The sequence below is a fragment of the Lepisosteus platostomus genome, chromosome 4 (assembly GCF_059453375.1).
Source record: "Lepisosteus platostomus isolate fLepPlt1 chromosome 4, fLepPlt1.hap1, whole genome shotgun sequence".
Classification (NCBI taxonomy): Eukaryota; Metazoa; Chordata; class Actinopteri; order Semionotiformes; family Lepisosteidae; genus Lepisosteus; species Lepisosteus platostomus.
This window is the reverse complement of record NC_142614.1, coordinates 22,609,528-22,634,059: the sequence shown is the minus strand read 5'-3', so window position 1 is coordinate 22,634,059 and position 24,532 is coordinate 22,609,528. Positions and strand designations below refer to the sequence as shown.

Here is a 24,532-nt window from a genome sequence, read left to right as displayed (position 1 = left end):
CTATTAATATATTCCTTCATTTCAGTATGTTTGGGACAGATAAAACATAACGTTTGATGGTACAGTGTATGCTCTTGTTTTAGATTTTCCAGTATAATTTTGTGGCTTTACTATGCGTGTACATGTTCAGAGTTATTTAACAGTGGAAGCAGATATGCTACAATGTATCATTGTGGAATTTGATTTGTGGCATGACATCAAGGATAAAGGTACAAATGTGTAGTTTAGATTCTGCGTGCATTAATAAGCTACAAAAATATTTTTTGTAATTTATTTTCCTTATCCATTAAACAAATATGAATATAATCATTTTCAGTGTTTCAGATGTGATGTCTTTTTAATTCATCTCTGCTACAGCCTAAATTTGACAGCAGTTGTGTATGTCTTACTGAATTTGGATGACAGGGAATGTAAGAAGTTATACTTGATAGTGAGAATTTAAAGATAATACTTTGTAATTTTGGGCCTTGTGCCTGGTCTGTCAAGACTTCTCTATGTTTCAGCATAACCAAGCACAAAACTGTTACTTACACACATAAAACAGTATTGGTTTTAGAAACAGTCTTGTACAGTATCTAGTCTAAAATTCGGCAAGTTACTGTATATGCTTACTTTGTGTTTGTAGGGATTACAGTAGAGCTACATGAAAAAAGTACGTTTATAGGCGTGCTTTCCTTACTACAGGTCCTCAAAAAGCTCCGGGGAGGAATGCCTGAGACTAGACTGTCTGCGGAATTCTATTTTAGGTTGTTTACACGGCTCAGTCATTATGTTTCATCGGATAAAGAAGGTGGCCGCATTTTAACCAAAGCAACATCCCAATCCCTTTGCCCCTGATAACAATAAACTCGGCTCTGGTGAGTTAGAAAGAAAACAGAAAAGTGGCCATACCTCAAGAACCATACTGCTGAAATAACCTTGCCACCATAATTATTGTAATGATACAGTACATTGTTTTCAAATATAAACATATGATGTATACTGGTAGTTTTTTTTTTGACTATGAATAAAATTAAAAATATTTTTTCAGTACCAAAGTTGTTCAATAAATTCCTCTTGCCTTTTGTTTCTTGTAGACCTGACATCAACATCAGTGGTAGTTTCTACCAATGTTATTTGCTAGATATTTTAGAAAAAATAAATAAAGCTCTGTGAATTCTTGTTTGATTGAGCACTTGTGTGTTTATCACGTGTGCCTAACTTCTGTGGGCCTATATGTAACTCTAGAGGCACGCATAACTAATACAAATAGACTGATCCTTAAATCCAGACTTTTTTTTTAAAAGAACCAACTTTTTTTCAGATTTATAAAAAGCAAAGGGACATTGAACCTTCTGCTCTGTGTAATGACCCAGCCTGGGTAAATGTTGATCTTTACTTGGTGTCTTCAAGGGTACACAAACACACATCATGGCTATCATAGGTGTGGTTTATAATGTGCCAGCTAGACAGGGCTTTACTGCTGAGAAGCAGTTTGTGGGCGGGGGGGAATGATGCCTTAAACAACAACAAGCACAGCATGTGTGACTTTTAAAACTAGGTCCCTGTATTTCAAGAGCTCTTCCTAAAGCATGTCGAGTTGTTACAAATGTCATTGGCTATTTTAAACATTTACATTTACCGTATATTTTTATGGCTTTGATCTTGCCTGCGGGTCATTCTTTTGAAAATCTTTTGGTGTTCAGTAAATGATTCAGATTTCAGTTATGATCAATTCTGTTCAATTAAACCTTTCAACTAAAACCTTTGTGCGTTAGCTATATACTAACGCTTTTAAGATCTAATGCCCCCCCCCCCCCAGTTATCTCCCCAATTTTTCCAAAATATTTTTATTTGTTCCTTTATAGTAACAAAAAGATAATTACAAGTTTTACCATATTTGAATATGTTTGAGCAGGTATATTGTCATATCTACAGTAAAGAAGCTACTATAAACAGTAATAGGTGAACTGTGTTTTTGATGCCTCCTGAAATAACTGCCTGTGCCTTCAGTAGCCTTGTACTAGGACATCCGATAATGCATGTTTATTTATCCTTGCATAAGCTTAACTTATACTCTGATTGATGGTGCTGGGGCATGAAATTCTAGCCTTCCTCTTTACCAAGACTGAACTCATAGTTCAGATGTCCCGATTGAATTGAGATTTTCACAGCAGTGCTGCCTGGTACCAGAAAACACTGACGTACTGGATGACATCTGTGGTGTATTCCCTTTATGGAACATCATGCGAGTCATCATGTAAAACAAATGTTTGCTTGTTATGATGAAAACACAGCTGTTGGAGAAGGTATGAATAGGCAACAAAGCTCAGTGTTGAGATTAGATGTAAACTTATCTCCATTTTGCATTTTAAAACGTTTAACCATGAAAACCTTTTTCTTTACAATGTTTTAGAAATAGTTCTAAAATGGTGGACTGTCAGATATTTGATTACAATATTGAAGTGCGTTGTATTTTAAGTGTTGAAACGGGGGGAGAATGTGGACAATAAACATAAGAATATTTTCAAGAAAGGGTCTAGCAATATATATTGAAACTTTACAATTTATTTTGGATAACTGCTGTATATTTCTGTCAGTAGTATAATATTTTTTGCATATGGACCTTGAGTTATGAAATACAAAATATTTATTTGCAAGAAGCTATTTTCCTTTGAATAGGACAATGCACCTTTGAAAGGAAGATTTAACTAAATTGAAAAAGGTACCGTAACTTTAGATGGTTTTCTGTTGGGGTAGAAGGAAAGGAAAGTAAGGCTTGTTTCATTGGAGGAAGCAGGCGGCCTATGGCAGGCAGAGCTGGGCTTGGCTAAGTTTACACTAATAGTGGAATTTTTCCCCTTATGGAGTGAAGAATGAGAGAGAGAGAGCAGGCAGAGTTCTAGCTCACAGCTTGCTTCCATTAGATGATCCAGGGTTTCGATGAATAGACGCTGAAGGCCAGTGGGCTAAGCAGAGAGGTAAGGAAGGATCAATGAGTGATATTTTCTGTCATTAGTCTTTTGCTGAAAAGTATATTAAAATACATTGAGATTGCATGGTTTTTTTCCCCTTGTTGAGGAACGTTTGTAGCTTAGCAGAGATGAGAGTTCTAAGCTTTGCTGCCTAATAGTTCAGATTTCCTGTTTTTTAAGGGTTTGGAAAGTTTTAGGTACAGCTTGTTTGTTTTCCAGTGTTGGACAGGAAAGTTCTTTAGTAGATGAGGAATTTGGAGTGTGATATCAGCAGGTCTGACTGTATAGTGCTTTCAGCATGAGCTTTTGACACCTCTTATGGGTTTACCAATCATTAAAATGTATCTAAAATGTGTGTTTGTATAAATAAATGTGAAAGAGGTTCGGTCCTGATAATTAATTTATACTTCACAATGCTGTGTTTATATAATGGTCTAGGAAAGGAAAAAAATTGTTTACCCCACTGTCTCAAATCCCCCCCCCCCCTCCCAAAGGAATCATTCAGCACAGAGCTCTGCACTGTGCACAGGATTATTGCCTTGTGTTCTATAACAGTTTCTCTTGTTTTCTCCAAAGAAGCTAAGAATATTGTTTTTAGCATTTGGTTAAGCTAGTCTTTTTTTTTAGTTTAATGGTTCATAACTGCACATATTTATTGGAAGCAAACTTACTGTACAGTATGAAGTTGGTTTGTGTAATTCAGCAACTGGAACAGTTGTTTTTTTTCCACTTTCCATCTGAAATTCAAAAAAGGATGCCCAGCTGTATAAATAACCTCGTTTTCGGATAGTAATGTTAGCCTAGATGTTGAAAAGAAACAGCTCTATGAGGGGATTCCTTATTCACGTTTGTACATGTAGCAGCAAATTATATTGAGCTTATTTCACTACAGCCATGCTTTACTGCAACATCAGATGTGGCAATACTATTTAGGAGGCAATAATTATTTTATGTAGTTACTGTATCAATTGGACACCATTTATGGTAATATAAATATTGAGATCTCAGCACAGTATTCAATAAAAAATAAATAATTTTGTTGTGGAAAGTGACTAAAGAGAAGATCAGTGTACACTCTTTTCCTACGCTCATTAGTAGGTATAACATGGTTTCTTCTTTCCACATATTTAAAGGTTAAATAATCAGCAGTATTCTGAAGTTCATAACTATAAACAGAGCAAATTCAGATGGATGGGGTGGCATTTAATTATGGAAAATTGGAAGATACCGGGTATAACAGTTTTTTTTGTTGAAGTACTGACTCATTCCTGCAGCTACATTCAAGATGTTTGTGTAGTTTGACAGTAGAATCTTAAATGTGGATGTTAACCTTTTGAGTTTCAATGCAATTAATTTGTTCAATTTCAATTAGATGTCTCCTAAAGAGCACTCAGATCATCTATCCATATAAAAGCATTAAATGTGTAGTTTTTGAAATACTTTTTAATAACTAGGTTTCAGGGTTAAATTTTTAATAGATCTTTCATTCAACAAATTTCTGTACATTTGTTCAAACCTAAATGAGAAATCGGGATTTACAGTATTCTGAGATATCTATTTTTTTTTTCCACAGAAAAAGGAGAGGGAGGTCTAAATGCGGACGATGACAAGGACTCATTGGCCCCGTACTATTTGGAGACCCCTTATGGTTATCAGTTAGACCTGGATTTTCTGAAGTATGTGGATGACATTGAGAGGGGGAACACCTTAAAGAAACTAAACATCCAGAGGAAACCCAAAGTGGCAAAGCCTGTGGCAACATCCCGGAGTGGTGGCGGACAGACCAGTGGGTGGACATCCACCGAGTCGCTGTCGTCTTCCAACAGCGATGAATGTAAACAGTCCCCCTTGCTTCCTACAAGAAACCAACCAAACTCTCCCCAAGTGAGGACAGCTGTGCTACATGAGGCCTCCGCAGCATTCCTGAGTGTCCCTGAGGGCAAGCTGCTGCCACCGCCTTCCCCCAGGTTGCCCAGGCACAACTTGCATGTGGAGAAAACCCTCATGGAAACACGAAGACGGCTGGAGCAGGAGAGGCTGCTCATGCAGCCCCCATCCAGTGAGGCCCGCCGGCCAAGACTTGCCAGTTTTGGTGGAATGGGATCAACCAGTTCTCTCTCCTCTTTCACGGGATCTAGCGGACAAAATCAGATCTCTCCTAACTCTCACCAGCTCGTGCACAATGGCCACCAAGCCAACGGAGAGTATAATCCCTACTTCACCTCCTCCATGGGTAGCTCCATCCGCCACAGTCCCATGAGTTCAGGAATGACCACTCCTGTCACCAACATCAGCCCCATGCACTTGCAACAAATTCGAGAGCAAATGGTGGTAGCCTTAAAGAGGCTGAAAGAGCTGGAAGAGCAAGTGAAGACTATCCCAGTTCTGCAAGTCAAGATCTCTGTGCTACAGGAGGAGAAGAGGCAGCTGGCCGCGCAAATCAATAACCAAAAATCCACCAGTCAAAGCATGGGCTATGGCTTCCGAAAACGATCTTATAGTGCAGGCAATGCGCAGCAGTTTGATCAGCTCTCCCAGTTGAAAAAGGGATCAGAGCTGCACATAGATTCTGAGGATGAACTCGAGAACATGGAGCATAGCTCCCAAAGAATAGAGGAGTTCAGGCAGTTGACAGCTGAAATGCAAGCATTGGAGAGGAAAATACAGGACAATAATTATGACACACAGTTTAACTTACCCCAAAAGGCAGAACAGAAGCAGAACGCAAAAGAGCAGAAATCTATTGCAGTTGGTGCTGATGAGAACATGAATGATGTTGTAATTTATCGCAAATCTTCCAAACAGTACAGGGATGTAGCTGTGGAGACGGAGGTGGAGACGAGAAGCACAGGGGTTGGTGTAACGGAAGCTTTGCTAGGTGTGTCAACAGAGGCAGAAACGGAAATAGAAATGCAACATCAGGCCATTGACGCTCTCAAAGACAAAATCTACAGACTAGAAGTGCAGTTGAAGGAAACAACTCATGAAATGGAAATGGGCAAATTGAAGCTAGAGCTTCAGGCAGCAGGATCAAGAAAGAAAGCTGATAAGGGGTCAATGGCAAGGCCAGCAGTCTACAGCACCTCAGTGGAGGCAAAGGTACAGATGCAAAGCCAGGCTGTGGGAAATCATGTGGATGTTGCTGATGCCTGCACAGGGCAAGATTCTCAGGCATCTGCAACTGGAGTTTCCTGTAGCCCGGAACTACGTCATGTTGCTGTAGGTCCAGAATTGCCTATGAACCGTTGGACTGTCCAGGAAAGGGTTCAAACCCAAGATAAGTGTACTGGAAGGTGTGTTGAGATGTGTAGCAAGAATGTGGGGGTAGAATTGAGTGTTTATGAAACAGGAGTTAACACGGAAGAAATTGTGGGTGATTTAGACCTTTATAAAACTGGACTTGAAATGGCTAAGAAGTTTAGATCGGTTGGATGTGGAGAATGTTCAGTGAATGTGACAGTTTGTCCTGAGAAAGACTTGGTGTCTTTTGGCACAAATACAGATTTTGTCAATATGGTGGAGTCAGGTATTATGGCTGTACGTCATACTACTTCTCAGTACACAAATACAGCAATAGATACCGTAAGCACATCTACCAACACAGAAACAGCAGTTTTTATGGATTCCTGCACGAACACCACATTGAAAACTCAAGATAAACAAACTAATACAGTACCTACTGAAACTAGAACGGTTGCCGTGGGTGATGGTAGGGTCAAAGAAGTGCAGATGACCGTCAAGACGCGCTCTGTGGGAGTTGGTACCACAGTGAGAAGCGAATCTGAACTGGAAAAGCCTTCGGTTGTGAAGACCAAAGACTGTGGTGTTGGGCAGGCCGGCATACATGAGAACTTTTTAGTGGGTTTGAAAACAAGAACCATTGCTTGTGGTCCTTCTCATCAAATAACAGATTCTGCCAAAACCAGAAGCATTGGAGTAGGGGATGAAAGCATATCAGAAGCAGGGCAAATTCAGCAGTCCCAGCTAGGAACAGCTGCTGGTTTGGACCATTATATTGAACAAGTACAAAAGCTTCTGCAAGAACAGCAGATGCTTCTGGCTGAGAACTACAGCGAACTTGCAGATGCCTTTGGCCAGCCTCATTCCCAGATTGGTTCTCTCAACTCCCAGCTAATGAACACCTTATCATCCATAAACTCCGTCATGAAATATTCAAGCACAGAGGAGCTCAGAACCATGGAGATCTTTAAGCTCTGTCCAGATTCTGCAAGTGCCATTACAGGTATGTAAGAATTTTTTTGTTAATTGGTATTGTAAAATTTGACTAAATCATACTTGGATTGCAGTATATAGTAAACCATGGGCAGCTTTTAAATCCATACTATAATTTAGGTGTCTAGACTATACAACCTTAATTTCCAGTGTGGAATCTTTGTTATACCTCTAATGCATTTTATATATATATGTAATTCCTTCAGTGCATCTTTTACCTCAGCAGAGTGTGTCGCTGCTTGTATAAAGTTACAACTTGCTCAGAGATAATTGTTCAAGATCATTTTGCAACTTCTATCATCATACTGTCAATTTTTCCTATTTTTTACCAAGTACCATTATGGGTGTTTACTTTCTGATTAAATGATTGATGAAATGGTTGTTAAACCTGAAAGTTTAACTAAAGAAATAAAAGGAATTCTTATTCACAGTGTGTTACAAGGGATAATAATGTTACAGTATGTTTATCACCTGAAAACGCCAAAAGGGTTCTGCACTGTTTTTGAAAAGTGCAGTCATTCTCTTGTAAATAAAGTTAAGCATTACTTAGCTTTAATGCATTATTAAAAGGAAAGTTCTAAAAATGATCAAATTAAATAATATAAGGAGCAGAAAGCATTTGAGTGAATCATTAAAATAAAAAGTGGAACTAGACAGAAATAGTTCTACCAAGATTAAACCATAGAGTATCCAAAGCAGTCTGCAGACTAATTTCCTCCATGGGAGTTTGGTAGTCTGAACATTTTCTGCATGCCACATGCTGCTTTGCACTAACATTAGAGACCAATCTTATTTTCATGACAACCCTTCCAATTGTGGAATTTGATTTACTTTTTTGGATTCCACAGGATAGAGCTGGAGTTGATCAGAACCACATAACAGAGTCAGGAATCTGAATTATATTTCCTTTTTCTGCTCACAACAATATGGCCTTAATCTGCCCCCTTACATTGCACTGTAAAGGATTTTACAATGCAGTAGCAGAAACAAAATTAAAGTATGATCAGCATTAATGACTTAAGTCTATATAACTAAAAAGAGATATTTTGCATCATTGTAGTGCAAAAAGTAGTCACGTCTGCCACTGTTTTTAATCCTGACTGCTACTGTTGCTTTCATGCTGCAGATTATATTTAGAAGGTCAGTTTGGTTTGAAATTAAGCTTTCAAACGGATTTCTATTTTAGATATTACTTTTCCAAACAGTTGCTTTCTCTTCACTTGATGCTTTATGTAGTAGTTTGATTTTTTAAGATGTGATTCAATTATGAATCATTGATGTTAAACTTCCACCTTTATTTGTTTGGATTTTTATTACTGGCTTTGTTCCTTGTGAAAGTCGGTTATTAATGCCAGAATTAATTTAAGATGTGTTAAAATAAAAAGCAAATTGCAAAGGAGTTGGTTCCTTAAATAAAAAGTGTTTGATGATTAAGAAAAGGCTATGAATCCGTGATAATTTAGACATTATACAGTATTCTGTAATCTTGTTTCCACTGTTCTATTTTTTACCAAGTCCTGTTCGTGTCCCTGTCTCGGGAGTACAAGGGAGTTAATGTTGTTTCTTTTAAAAAGTAAAGCTTGATAGGATCTGACAGGTCTAAGTTATCTCTGACCCTGAAAAATGCAGCAGTATTTTGGAAAATGACCAACAATTACCTCATGTCTTTTACATACCAGAAGCTAGGACTAAATGCTTAGATGTTTTGCTGGTGGGGAGCTTGTGATGTTGATTCATAAATCTTAGATGAAGTGTAATTTTCACTTATGTTCATATAGAAAACAAGGCAGTGGAAAATAGGAAATATGTACATTGCTTCAGTACTGTTATATTAGGAAAATATTAATTTAATCTTAAACAAGGTTAGAATTGTATTTCCTAATGACTTTTAGCTAGCAACAAGCTCAGGTAAATAAGAGAATGCAGAAAAGGTACAAAGTGTATGAACTGATAAACAGGGGTTAAGGTCTCCTTACAGACGAGAGGTCTTTGAACTTTCGGCATACTGTAATTCCCCCCCATGTTTTCTGAAGTCTCAGCAGATTGTGAAATATTCCTGGTCGTTATGTAATCAATGAGATTAAATACATTCACCTGTGCACTAGCAGTTCCTCAGCTAATTGCGTAGGTCTGTAATTAATGGGCAAAAAAAAACAAAACACAGCACACTTTTTGCATAGAACATTTACCTTAAGCCTTCGTTACATAATTTGTTAAACCTTTATCCACAGAAGTAAATGCAAGATGAACAGAAGAGCAGGTACCAGGTGTTAACACTATTCAGAACAAAAATGCTCTCATCATGTCCAACAGGGTAAAAGAAGTGACATTACCCTCCTTGAAATCGAGACAGTGTAGAATTTGCCCTCTGCAGAAGACCTTGCCATTGCCTGAGTCAGTGAACAACCATGAGTGAAATGCCAACAGAGAAAGAGAAAAACTGATCATTTACTTTGGCCAGCTACAGTAAAGTATATTATAGCAATTCTTAATTTTGAGAGAAAGTGGGACAGATTTTCTTGTGCAAAATACACCTATCCAACCTTCAGGTTTAATAACTTAATTAACTTATTTCACTGATGTGAAAAGCTCTGCAGTAGCAGTTTCACTGCATGGCTGAAAATTGCCAATTCGTCTTCGGATGCACACCTTCTCATTAAAAGCTTGACAATATGTACGCATAGCTGATTAAGAGTTTGGTCACATTGTAAGTGTTACAACTCAGTGCTTGATGCCACGCTATGTGCTAGCCTCTTCTCTATAAACCAGATCAAACCACTGTGCACTACTGCACCACAAAGTGTAAACAACAGACGTAGTCATATCAAGTTAGATATATATGTACTGTATACATCTTTTTATGAATATTCTTTCTGTGAAAATTCTGTACCACAAAACGTGAATTATTACACACATTTTAAACAACAAAAGCCAACTTCAAAACTATGAAAAAGCGATACAATTTAATAGAGTTTACCATATTATAATGGGGCAGCATTTGTGTTTAATTGTATGTGCTTAAGCTAGTGTAGCTAGTGTGTTCACATTGCTGGCTTGCAGTGGTGGAGCCCTGGGTTTAATTCCAGACCTGGGGCACAGTCTGTGTGGAGTTTGTAAGTTCTCCCCATGTTTGTAGGGGGTTTTCTCCAGATGGTCCAGTTTCCTCCCATAGTCCAAAAATGTACTAGTTGGGTTAAGTGGATTCTTTGAAAATTGGCCCTGGGTGTGACTGTGTAAGTGTCTGTATATCTGCCCTGCAATTGACTCATCCAGGGTGTACCCCACATTCCACCTGTTGCTTGCTGGAATAGGCCCTGGCTTCCCTGTGACCCTGAATTGGAAGAAATAGTTAGAAAATGGATGGATGTATTATAAAGTCTTTACTATCCTATTCTTCTATGCTTCTGATATGAGGGTGAAGGCAAACTGAAGTAGAATGCATCAACTTAACCTCATATATTATGGTGGTTCATAAGTGGTTAACCATTTGCTCTACCAAATGCTCTTGACTGTCTGTGAAGTTTTATTTGCACTTTCTAATCTGTTTTATAGAAAAGTCAAGTAAAAATGTTTAAATTATACCTTGGGAAACTTCTATAGAATCCTGACACGAAACCAGTCATCTTCCAGATTTCAACCTTTTTCTTAACATCTGGCCAAGCAGTGTTTTGGTCTATGAAGTGAAATAAAGAACTAGCATATAATGAAAGGAGGAAACAGGGTGATTTTCTTTGCATTGATGTGCCTGCTATTAATAACAGGTCAGGAAGCCTGTATACTCAGCTTTCAGGTGGCTAGAACCTGTTTCTTTCATTGTCTGATATACCAGTCTCAGTTTTCCCCTCTCAAAAAAAAAAAAAGTATTACAGTTGTGAAAAGGTAATGATCTTTTGCCATTTCAGTGAAACCATTTTCTGTATAGTATAATCTCTTCTTTTGTGGGCATATGTTCTAACCTATCACAGTAAATCAAGGTTAGCAGCAAAATATTCATTTTAGTATGCAGGCAAGCATGCTATACTGATTTGCTTCTTCTGAACTTTATATGGACATTATCAATGACCCAGTTATCTGTTTTTTTACTGGAAAAACAGGTACTCCTTTTGTTGTCTACATTAAATTCATTAAATCTTGTTATCTTTAATAATGTCTCATATGCATACGTTTGTGAACCCTTAGGTTCAGTAACTGGTGCCATCTCCTTGAGCAGCAATGACTTCATCTAGATGTTTCCTGTAACTGTTTATAAGTCTCTCACTTTGGCTTTTGACAATATGTACACATAGCTGATTAAGTGAATTTCGGCCCCCCTTTTCCATTGTAGGGCCACTTCAAGTTGGTGATATTTGATGGTTTCTTTGCATGAACAGCTTGCTCCAGGTCCTGCCATAACATTTCTTTCATAGATCCACTTGTAGGTTTACGTTCATCGTCTGGCTACATCATGGTTCAGCTTCAGACGACATGGATGGCCTGACATTCTATTAAAAATGTGCTGATACAACACTGAATTCATGGCTCCATCAATGATGGCAAACTATCTGGTTTCTGCAGCCCCTAAACATGGGAAACCCACCACCATATTTGACAGTGAGGGTGAGGTTCTTCTGTTGGAAGGCAGTGTTTGGTTTCTCATTGTCTTGTGGGATTGTTAAGAGACTTCAGTTTTTATTTTCCTGAACATTTTATCCACAATTAATGGAAAGAAGTGACACGACCCATTACAATGAAATATCTGTTCACTTTAATAGTTCTACTTGAATTGTTTAGGTTCTGCTCTTCTTTATGTTCTGGTACAGATGCTGGTCAGTCATCGAATGTCAGTGGTGCCTGTACAGGTGTGAACTCTACAGCCCATTCAGACATTCGGACACAGGAGAGTGAGGCCCAACTGAGGGAACCATTACCATCTTCTGCTACTATAGACGGGCTGTCCAAGGACTCCACCTCCTCTGCACTGAGGCAAAGCAGGACTTCTCAGATGACCCTGATGGATCAACAGATGTCTTCTGCATTACATGGTAATGGTGCTGTTATTAATGGATGCTTAGCCCAATCATGCTAAAATGAACACCTCCTGAAATAGAGGAACTTTCTATTTTTTCTATTGTAATTCTGTACTCATGGTTTAAATATCTTCCCTATGCACACGAAGGCCTTTTCCAGGGTGACTTTAATTTCAGGTTAGAAGCAGAGTCTGAATCTTAGCTCTAAAAGTTATCCTCTTTAATGCCTTTTGACACAGACTGTTTTTCAAATGTCCCTCTGTATCAGTGGATAAAATGAGGAGAACATAAAGGAATATCTGTTTGTTTTCTTAAGAAATCTATTAATATAAATGTAAATGTAAATATCCTGCATCTATAGGCAGTTTCTAGTTTTCTCCATAAGCACAGCTTTTGTCGTATGTGGGTTATTAAGATTAGATGTTTTGGCAACTGTTACTCTTTATTGAGCTCAATGCAAGGCTGTGGTTGAAATATATGAGGTGGAGACTCTTCTTTGGTTTGCTGTTTGACTTTGAATGGCCTGTATTTAAAATTTTTAAGACACCATAGGTCTGGGAGGGATGCCATTCCTAAAAAAAGTATGGCCTTTGGAATAAACAGGGTTTCATTGAATAATAGTTTTGTGCTTAAAAATTAAGATGTTTAAAGGACACTCAAATTAAAATATTGGTGTATTTTAATTTATTCTCTAGGCAAATTAATATTTAGTTGTATCGCATAAAAGAACCCAAACATGGAAAGATTTAGAAAGGAATAGACAGTCTTGGCCTAGTGTAACAGTGAGTAATAGGAAAAACAAACGGATGATGTGGGTAGTGCCATTTCCCTTCCTTCACAGTTGTTTCTTTGTCACATATTTTTTATACAGTATTGATGGTTCAGTCTTTCGTTTTGAACACCGCACATTCACCCTAAAGACTTCCTTAAACTCAGGAAGTGCCTCAGTCTAATGAATTGCAAATAAAAAAAAAACAAGGCTCAAGAAGCCAAATGTTTTTACTTTGCTTTTTGTATGCTTATACTCTTTATACATGTGACGATGCATTATTCATATCTTTCCTTTTAGTATAATGTGGTTGAAGAAGAGGGCGTTTTCTGCACTTTTAAAATGATTACCCACAAACAGTCTAGATTGGCAGATCTTCAAAACACACCTCTGGTATATAAATTAGCCTTTTATATGAGCATCAACACAATGGGAAAACTAAATCAGTTGATATATTGCTTGTGCCCGCTTTGTATTTTATTTTGTATTCTATACAATGTTATCTGTATGTTACAACTATTGATAGTTACACGATCATTGCTTTTTTGCTAATCATGCCAATATCCCTTGAAACAAGTGTTATGCACTGTTACCTTCATCAGCACAGTTTTGTAAAAACTTAGCTATTTAGTTTTTTAATTCTAGAGATTTTGTGCATTAGTTTAGTTGATGCTGGTCCTAACATCTGGATTAAACCCGTGAAACTAGGAGGTTTCAGTTTGTTTGCAGGAAGGTAACAATCTTGTGACTTAAATTGTGACTGCAGATAAGTAAGATCCTGCATTAGAATATTTTAACTGCATAACACCATGTTTACTGAGCATTAAAAAAAACATAACTTCAGACTGCCGATTTAACATTTATTTCCTTCGAAACTTTTTTGTATTTAGTGCTTATTACTGAACTTGGTCTCAATGTCATGCTTTACAGGACAGTCTTGTAGTTCCAATACTCTGAAGTCCATTATGAAAAAGAAAGATGGTAGGCAAGGATCTAACAGCACAAAGAAAAACCTGCAATTTGTGGGTGTCAATGGAGGGTAAGTGTCAATTTGCAACCAGAAAGCAATTCCTGTAAGAACTGGCAGAATAATTTGTTACAAATGTCTGACTCTCAAAGTTTCTAAAAGTTGTATTGTTCTAAGGAAGAGAGCTATGAACTGAAAAGTTTTTGATTATTTTATTTTTTGTTCTAATGTAACACTAATTTTAAATCAGTACACATTTTGAGACAGACTATCAGAAGAATGATAGATTGTGACATAGGCATGGTGTGTTATTTTCTGTTATGTACAACAATTGCATCAGTATTAGATTTCTATGGTGGCTTCAGTATTTTCTCCTCCCTGAAGTGTAATTAAATGTTGGGTGACTTTGTGTGTTCTTGACACTGAGGACATTTGAGATAAATTTTGAGGTTTATCATCATGATGTTAATTCCTGTTAAGATTAATATATTTAAAAATCCTCACCCTTGTTTGAAGATTGGACAGTTCTCACGAGTAACAGATATCTCTGGTCTTTTCCCCTGTAATGTTGGGTTACTGTCCAGTTACGAGACAACATCAAGTGATGAGTCAAGCTCGGAGGAGAGCAGCACTTCGGAGTCTGAGGATGAGTGTGAGGGGAATGAGTATCCCAGTGAGGAAGCAACCAGGAGTGGAGAAGGGCATGGCAAGAAGCCTAGAGAGTTCTGTAATGAAGGAGCGATGGAAGTCAAAAGAGAGTGCGAAGAAAGAGAAGCAGAAAAGGTAGAAATCCGGGAGAGGTAAGTTTTGTTTTTTTTTCTCAAGTGTAAAACCCTCTAAAGTAAAGGGGATAGGGATTAGGGCAAAATGGATAATTTTTAAAAACATACTGTAATAACTAGTTATTTTAAAGCATATACGATTTCTGTTCTTTGCGAGACTGAACATATTTTGCTTATTTGGAAAGTTCAGTGGAAGGAATTAAATATGCAACACAATCCTTATATTTAGCCTCAAGTAAGCAAAACATGGTGCAGGTGTTGCCAGTGCTTCGTGCGTTACAAAAGCACTGAAAAAGTATTTTTATCCATAACCATTACAAGACCCTGCTATAAATATCCATTTAAAACCATTAAAAATCGACTACATGCAGTTTCAGTGAGACTGGTGGTTTTGGTTGCAGAAGAGTTTGGGGAAATTGAACTCCAATATTTGGAAGAGTTTGGAGAAACTGAGCAGTTGCCAATTCCATCCCCCCCCCGTGACATCAAACATATAGATCTGTGACATTATCAAACAGGGACACTGTGATTGAATAGTGTTGGAGAACCACAGGGAGTACTAAGTATGCAAAACTGATACATCACCATCACCAAGATTTTCTGCTTGGTGTATGGGCTTTACAGATTCAACATGGCATGAATTGAATTCCAACAGAAGCTCTGACCATACATGCCACATGCACCAAATGGATGAGTTAAGCAGGCTGAACTGAGCCTAGAGGCCTTGTGTTTGCTATCACTAAATTTTCCTAATTTTCTTTTTCATCTTTTCATTCAGTTTATATGTGTTTATATTAAGTAATGTTCTGTGAATAACCTATTGACAATTTAGCTCTTTTGTTGTAGGTTCACAATTGATACTGAGAGATTTATGTTTTGTTGTACAAAAGTAGCTTTTTATCTTTTTGGATGAACAAAAGATGTTGATGTTAATGACAAACACCTGTCAGAGTTATAAGGATTTGATTGATAATTGTGACAGATTGCCTACTAAGAAACTTCGCATTGGCTATTCATGTATAGTTTTTCCTTGGGTTGCTGTGATAGGCTTCTTGCAGATTCTTATCACTATAAATTAAAGATCGCGAAATGACAATTATTCTTTTTCACCCTAACAAAACCATAGAAATAACTGACAAGTTTGCTAAAATAATAAAAAATAATAAAACAAAAGGAGGCTTTAAAGTAAATTGTGTGCACTGATAATGTAATTTATTACTGTGTCTATGGTGGTGAAGTTTTTTCATAACAGTGTACACTGGTAATATTTTTTATTTCAGATTTTTGGATTTTTAAAAAATAAATTACATCATTTTTACACGTACATCAGTCTCATAAGTCTCAAGTGAACCTCTTTAGAACTAAAAAAAACTTTGGCAGTTCTGTATCATGTTCTTTTTCTGCTTACTGTTTTATTTGAAATACTAGTTATTAAATTCCTGCTAAAGTGTTTTGCACATTCTGTACATTTTAGCAAAACAACCTAGCAACATGGCAGAAGAATGATCTCTTTTCTCTTGGTCTCAGGTATGAGTTGAGTGAGAAAATGCTGTCGGCATGCACTGTGCTTAGAAACCACCTGAATGACTCCAAGGCTCTTACAAGCAAGGAAGTGGTAAGGGTCAAAACTGATCATAAAGCTTTATTTAACTAAATATTTGCATATTTTCTGTTTCTTTCTTAGACCACATATGAGCTGTACAGTTTTGGTGCTGGTCTAACATTGGAAACCATACAACATATTTTATCACTGAGCTGTAGTTACTGTTGTAAAATAAATATTTCTTGAAATATGGGTGGGTAGTGGATGTTAATAGTTGGTTTCCTTTGATAGTTATCTGTCAGGTTGTACATTCATAAATTTATTTTGAATAGGTTTCAGTAGCACTTATTTGCTCCCTTTTAATGACCCTTTATAAACCTTATTAATCAAGTGCATCTCTCAGTATGCAAATAAAGAGCAATGATAAACCCAGTCCTTAACGGAGTGGAAAATACTCTCATTGACAAATGGTGCCAAATTAAAGTGCTGGTTTCTGGCCAAAGATTCCAGACTTGCCCAGCTGTGTGTTGGCAAGAGCAACAGATCATGTAGGGTTTGGATGAAAAACAGGTTTAAATTTTTGTGGCTCATATTCTGGTTGGCTGTAAGTTTTTCACTCCCCTTTGGCCAGTGAAACTGAATATAAGAAATGTTGGAATTTTTTATTTTTTTTTATTGATGTGCAGGATGGAATTAATTCATTACAAAAAAAGAAATGTGGTTAGTCTTCACAATAAAAACATACAAACAGGAAATCTGCAAAGAGAAAATGTTCAGAGAATTTAAAGTTTTTACCAAATGTCGCTTTATTATTTCAGCTGGATTCATTTAGTTATAAAAAAAAAGTGGAGCCAATTTTGCACAGGAAACATTGACTTTTAAAGCTGCCCTGAAGTGACTTCTTGTGAATTACTGTAATTGCTGTTACTGAAATATGGATTTTTTTCTGGCCTCCTTCACAGAGAGCTTGTCTGAACACCATTCAACATGAGTGGTTCCGGATTTCCAGTCAGAAGTCGGCAGTCCCAGCTATGGTGGAAGACTACCTCTCTGCTTTCAGGGAGGTGTCTCCTGCAGTACTGCGGCACATCGTCAACATGGCAGATGGAAATGGCAACACAGCCCTTCATTACAGCGTGTCTCACTCCAACTTTGAGATTGTGAAGCGGCTTTTAGATGCAGGCATGTTTAGTCTTTCCACTACATTAAAGCTTGCATCTGAAGAAAATGACATTCTACATTGTCTAGATAGTTGTTGTTTTTTTACCACAGTTACAAAATAGCTTATAGCCTTGAACATTTAACAACCTCAGAATGAAGATATGTACATTGTTGTGACTAGTAGGCTTGACGGCTTGACGAAACCATTGGTCATTTCTGAGAATGTGGGAGTTTGCTTAGAATCTGTACATTTTGCTAATTTGTTTGAAACCTCTGAGAATGTATAATAGTGGATCTCAATGTATTGACTTTGTGACACATTTTATTATTTGTGACTGGATGTGACTATGCTGGTGAGTGAGTTTGTGGTTTGCTATAGGTCCTCTTTTTAAAAAAGAGCATATTACTCTCAGCCTTTGGGTTTTCCATGGTGCTAATGAATTCACATTTGAGTTTGGTCTTAATCATTACTAACTCAGCTTTAAGAATATTTAAGCTAAGCTTCCCAGTCTGCAAAGTCTTGGGTCTTTTTACATTAGGTTTTTTACTTGTAAAACATCTGGAAAAAAATTAACAAAACAAATTGATGATAATATGCAAACTTGTTTTTTTTTAAGTCTCCACATAACTTTTCATTACAATTCAGTTCTTGTCATTTTGACAAACTCACTCTAAAGTTATGTTAAGAACGTGCAACATAGGATTTGATAAAGTGCAGAAACTCCTGAAAGAACAGCTCATTGTCTGAAGGCTTTGTCGTCCTGGTATTGTCTGATACTCACAGCACTAAAACACCAGTCCATTGTGATGGAGTTCATCTCGTAATGAATATTGTCACACATGTCCCTCGCAATTCATTTGTGGGTAAAAGCAATTGAAGTAGTGTTTTGATGCAAGTTTTTCTTCAACATTCCTTACTCAATCCTTTGTGTCACAATAACGCTCCTTTCCTTTCTTTCCTTTCTCCTTGACAAGTGTGGCTTTCACAATGAACTGATTTTATTTTGTTTTGTTGCAGATGTCTGTAATGTAAATCAGCAGAACAAGGCAGGCTATACTCCCATCATGCTAGCTGCCCTTGCAGCTGTGGAAGCAGAGAAAGACATGCGAATAGTGGAAGAGCTCTTCAGTAAAGGGGATGTGAATGCTAAGGCCAGCCAGGTCTGTATGTAATTAATACAGTAGTCATGGGAATATTTTTAGTCTGAACATGGAGACATATGTTCACCACACACTGTGTAATCTCAACATATGTGTTATTTGTTTTCCATCTGGAAAAGATGAAAACATTTAAATAAAAAAATGGGAAAACTAATTTGGTACAGTTCTTAAGCATACATATATATGTGGTGATCATACATGTTTTACGAACAAGAGCAGGCTTCAGTCTGTCTAGCCCATGTGGTTTTTAGTAGCTAATGGACATTATAATTTTATCCAGGCATTTCTTGAAAGTCACCACAAAACTTTGGTGACACTTGGAACTAGACTGACATTTGCATACCAAAATTATTTCAGTTGTGTCCAGTATCTAATGATGTTACGTTCAACAGCATTGATGGATTTACTAAATTAGTCAAATAGCATGTGGTCCTTTTCCCATGAGTAAATATATAGTCTTGCTGTTTCCATTATGATCACCTCTTTTTAAAAATGAGGATATGCACAGCATTTACATAATTGTTTTTCCATCCCTAATTATCTTCTGACTACAGCATTGTCAAAGTGCACGTTTGTTTCATTATTAATGCTTAGCAGGGGATCTGTAATTACATAATTGTTTTTTTTTTTCAAATTCTCAAGAGCAGTAGTAAAGCCATTATCTATTAATTTGCAGAGACAGACAACTTTGTCACTCAGGTCTGTCTCAGTTAAGGCTGTTGGATGAAGTTCAGAACACAGAGGGTTTACTTCTTATTTCTGTTTCCAGTCTTATTGAATCATGCACTCACACAAATACTGACACCTTTCATTACCAGCTGTTTCAAGTTTAAGAAAAAGTTTTTCTTTTACTATACTTATTTGACCCTGATGTGAAGTGTATAGTGTTCCAGAAATTATTGGAAGTATATTGTGCATGCCCTTTGTCTCAAATAAATTTTTACAATGCACCGGATTGCGTGTTCAACAGATACTGTTGCCAAACAAGAATAGATTAAATGTAGTTCAGGTGGGTAGCTGCGTCAGCATGCATAGGCTGCAAAGGAACAAGTAATAGGTTTATTCCATGCTGAAAAGAGAAGAAAGAAAACACAACGTTTTGGCCTTCTTCAGGTGTAGATTAAATGTATTTATTCCCCTGAAGATGTTGGTGAAAAACATTATTGGAGCTGACATTTCAATGTACTGAGACAAGTGTAAATTTATTTTCACATCATTCCCTTATCAATTTCCTGAAACTCAGCTCTCCGGCAACAAAAATGCATGGTTACTCTTTTTCGTTATAAAGACCTTTTGGACAGCTATACCGTATTTCTATTTAGTGTTAAGTAAAACAAAACCCACAAATCCCAATTTTTTATTAAAAAAACTGCTCTTCTGAATGGCAGGCTGGGCAGACTGGATTAATGTTAGCAGTGAGTCACGGGCGGATGGACATGGTGAAAGCTCTGTTGGCGTGCAGGGCTGATGTCAACATCCAGGACGACGAGGGCTCCACTGCCCTGATGTGCGCCAGTGAACATGGCCACGTGGAGATTGTGAAACTGCTGCTGGCCCAGCCGGGCTGCGATGCCACATTAACAGATGGGGTAAGTCACCACAGGATCTCCTGGCAGTGGCTCTTAGCCAACCTGTGTTAAAGAGTTCACCGTGATGTACGGTTCCACCTGTGGCGGCGTTTTGGATTGTTGAGCTCCTAATAAACTATAGAGGCCTGATTAAAATGTGTTTGGGGTTACAACTTTCTCAGGGGTTTAAACTTGAATGGAGATGGAGGAATACTGGCCTATCTGTTATTTGAAGCCAAGTAAATGAACAAACAATCCTTAGTCTTTATAAATTTTGCAGTTCTGTCACATTGCCATTGCCATAATTAAATTATTAATATCTAATTTTTTACAGGGTCCAATAACGTGGTTATTATCTCTGTGTTTAAAACACAGAACTTACATTGTAGCCTTCTTGGTAACTATTGGTTAATATCTGTCTATTTCTGGCAAAGTTTTTAGAATGCTAAAATGACTTTTAGTCATGAGATCATTTATGTGCAGATTCACTCTGCAAACCCATTTCTGTCTGAGTTGAATGCATGCTACTAAAACAACTCTTGTTAAGGCCACTAATGGTTTGTTGATGACTACTGGTTTGTTTTATCAGTTCTTGTCCTGTGGGATCTCACTGCTGCCTTTGATAATGCTGATCATACTATCTGGCTTACTTTATATTACTGGAACTGCTTTTTCTTGTTTAAATCTTATCTAACTGATGGAAAATGTTCAAACTTAGCATTCATCCTGCCAAAAATGATAACAGCTGACGTTCTTCAGGGTTCTATTTCTGGTTCAGTGCTTTTAATTTTAATTTTCATTGCGTTACATTTGTCAGGTTTAACTTCTACGCTGATGACACCCTTGTTTAGGTTTGCATGAAATGTCTTATGTTGCTTATTTGATACTAAAAAAATAGATGCAACAGTTTTGACTGTTGACTTATACTGATTGGCTTTCCTTATACATTTCACAACTGTGTCCATGTTAGTCTGACTGTTAAAAATATTGGAATTAATCTAAGTATTAAGGTCAGGAATCTCAGTGTCATCTTTGGCCCAAGCCTTGTGTTTTGATTTCAGGTTTACTCTTTTTCATCTTCGTCGTATATCTGTTCTGTCCTAGTTAGAGGCAGATAATTAAGGTCTGGTTGTGAATCAAAAACGTGCACTTGCAGAGACTAGAATTTCTGGTGTATGGTGTAGAGTCAAGTAAAACTATGATTTCCCTGTAACTAAACCTGGTGCTTTTTATGTTTTAATTTTTTTAATTGTTTAAATTTGGTGGTGTTTGCTGGTTCACATTAAATTTTAAGAATAGTGGATAAGAAATATTTTTGTAAGGCTGTAAATGTTCTGCATGGTGAGTAATTGGAGAAGGATTATATTTTTTTCAGCTTGGGAAATAAGTGCTGATTTTTGTTTCTTTCCCCATTCAGGATGAGAGCACTGCATTGTCAATTGCCCTGGAGGCTGGACACAAGGACATCGCAGTTCTCCTTTATGCCCACGTGAATTTTTCCAAAGCCCAGTCACCAGTATGTAGATGTTGCTTGTAAGATCTTGACATGTTGTAATTTGCCTTTCACACACTTAACCATGTGTATTTATTAATATATTTTTATATATTTGTTTTACATTAAAAAGCTTGAGGTGTTCATGTTGTATGTACATATCTGTAATCTACAACATCACAATAATGATCAGCTAGAGTCAAATAGCAGTCTTAGATCAGTGTTGTTGGGAGAAACTGTGCTTGAGGGATTATTCTGATATAGCATTATTATAAAGAGATGTGAAGATCCTTGCATTTTCCACTCAATGAAAAACGGAATTGATGTGGATATTGGAATAATATTGCAATTTATTATTGCAAGAAAATAAATATAGCTCTCCTATAGCTCAATGCTCTACTGACTCAGCCACATGTACCAGTTTTCTTAGTGTCAATCAGTTTGTGTTAGAAATAACTAAGTAAAATAGTTTAGTACTATTAGTACGTACAGTAAATGGCTACTTTTATTATAAGTTTAATAAGCATTTTTTTCCCCTGAATCTCATTCCCCATTTCTGCCTGTTGTAGCTGCCCCTTATTGGGCCCTTAATGTTTGTTATACATTTTCCCTGCCAACATCAATTACTCCAGTACATAATAGCACTTGCAGTAGCAGATCAGCTCTTAAGCAGTAACACCCAGAGAGGGACTGTAATCCTAAGAATAAGGCAGAGTCTTGTGGTCACTGCTAGCATTGTAGAAATGGCAGATACTGTTGGTCAGCAAGTTAATTCATTCTGATTTCTTTGCTGTATAAGCTATATAAATGGGTACTCTCCAGGTCATCATTGTACATGTGATTTCTCTATTAACAGATCAACAGATTGCTTTATCTGTTTCAATAAAGCATTTAAAATTAAAAAGTCGCCTAGAAAACAATGGATATGTTATTTCTCCACAGGGGACGCCCCGACTTGGAAGGAAGACGTCTCCCAGCCCAACCCGAAGAAGCATGTTTGATTAATGTTTCACACAGCTCCATCTTTCTCCCTACTCCCTAAGCTGCTATGGGTGTTTGTTAACCTGGACAGATACTGAATGTAAAAACCTTGTGCCTGAGCTCACCAGCAAATATCAGCAATAATACAGAAGAAAAAATGTTTATCTATGTATGCATAAATAATACAATAATGAGCAAATAAACCGGAAGATGTTATTCAACAGAAATCAGTGTCTTATACCTGGTACTTCTGAATATTCAAAAACGTCACCTTAAACTTTGACACTACTGTAACATGTGGTTTAGTATGTGCCTGTCCATCTAATCTGCAGTTAACACTTTCTAGATTTGTCTTGACTTTCTGATTCAAGGTTGTGTGCCAGAGCAGGATCTTCGATTTTTGAGCATGTCATGTTTTACGTTTGAAATGTTGATTTTTACAGTCTGTCTGCATTCAGTCTTAAATGACTGTTGTCTTCATTTACAAACACAGAGATCTTTAAAGTCCCTTTGCAGTAACATCAAGAAAAAAACAGATTAAGAAATGGATTAGAAGCATTGGCATTTAACCACATCTCTTTATATGTATGTTAATATATCATAGAATGAACATGAAGTATAACTTTATATTAAGCTCATTTGTATCTTATTTAAAAATCACAGTATTTTGATGTTCATATACCCTATAAGCATTACATGAAGTTAAATATTTGTTAGCAATTTATAGTTTTTAATTCATGCAATTATTGTATGTCATTGTACATATGTTTTATAGAGCAGTTACAATCCCTTGGGTTATGTACAATTATACCAGTATCCGTTCTTATCAAATTTAAGGTACTCTTATCTGGTATTTAAACATTTGAAGTGCCTTAAACTTTTGCCATATAACAAAATAAACTGCTTGCAGATAATGTGGGAGCTTTACTCCATATCATTCAAATGCAGAAGAGACTTAATGGCTCATGGCTTAAAGTACTATATTCTCATCACCTTTCTATATTGTACTTAAAAATACTTATTGGATTTGTGCCACAGAATTATAATTCACTGCTTCTATTTGCTGACATTAATCTACGTATGTATTTTACCTTTCAAATAACGGATATTTTAATTCCCAATGAATATATTTTATTTGTCGCCTCATTGTTGGAAATTCTCTTCTGTTCTTCCCCTTTCTGTATAGTGGACCCTTGTATTGCTATTTTACGGAGAGTGATTCCTTTAAAGTGTTTGCAGAAAATAATGCAAGATTATTTCTTATAGTACAGTACATTTGATCTCAAATGGAGACTGTAAACACTTGTATTTATCAAAGCCTTCAGTGTTGTTATTGTACAGCTTATGTTCTTTATTAAGTTGTATTACAAATGTGCAAATAAATGCATTTTAAATTCCTGCGTCATGTCCTCCAATTTTTGAAGAATGTTTTAATTAATGATAACATGTAATCTTGATTTCTGTATTCGTTTTCTAAAAATAATGGGAGTGGCAGCTACAAGCAGTGAGGGATTTAAGTTTGATGCTCAATTGGCTTGTGCTCAGTTTACATTTTTACATTTACATTTATTGAGTTTGTACTTATTTTTTTTTCTGTATTTACACTCTTGACACTATTATGTTCTTTAGACATTAACCACCCTGTCCTGAGTAGTGGGAATTGGTCACCAGTATTTACACACAGTCCCTGCTATAGGTCACCCCACTATACGTTGTTTCACACTGACGTGGCTGATCAATAGAGGAGCTTCATGTAAACATTCCTCACACTTGCATCATTTTTCAAGACACCAAAAGCCACCAGTGTAGAAATTAAAAAAAAAAAATGAAGAGCCAAATCTTAACATAAAATTCTTCCGTCTTGTAGATAGTGCTGTTGCACGTGATATAGTTTATGCTCCAACATTTCAAGTTG

The 24,532-nt window shown here is 36.8% G+C and overlaps 1 protein-coding gene across 7 annotated transcripts in view; it reads left to right on the top strand.

Moving 5' to 3' along the window:
• kank1a (KN motif and ankyrin repeat domains 1a) overlaps positions 1–24,015 on the top strand; it is an 81,991-nt gene extending 57,976 nt beyond the window's left edge. For all 7 annotated transcript variants that reach the window (XM_088629043.1, XM_088629044.1, XM_088629045.1 and 4 more), the window contains 10 exons: positions 4,528–7,197; positions 11,987–12,208; positions 13,893–14,001; positions 14,514–14,729; positions 16,239–16,326; positions 17,217–17,436; positions 18,434–18,576; positions 19,965–20,165; positions 21,562–21,660; positions 22,579–24,015. In XM_088629043.1, coding sequence (XP_088485169.1) covers positions 4,528–7,197; positions 11,987–12,208; positions 13,893–14,001; positions 14,514–14,729; positions 16,239–16,326; positions 17,217–17,436; positions 18,434–18,576; positions 19,965–20,165; positions 21,562–21,660; positions 22,579–22,641 — 4,031 coding nt within the window. In that variant the 3' untranslated portion in view covers positions 22,642–24,015. The remainder of the gene's footprint in view (positions 1–4,527; positions 7,198–11,986; positions 12,209–13,892; positions 14,002–14,513; positions 14,730–16,238; positions 16,327–17,216; positions 17,437–18,433; positions 18,577–19,964; positions 20,166–21,561; positions 21,661–22,578) is intronic.
• Positions 24,016–24,532: the final 517 nt, after the last annotated feature.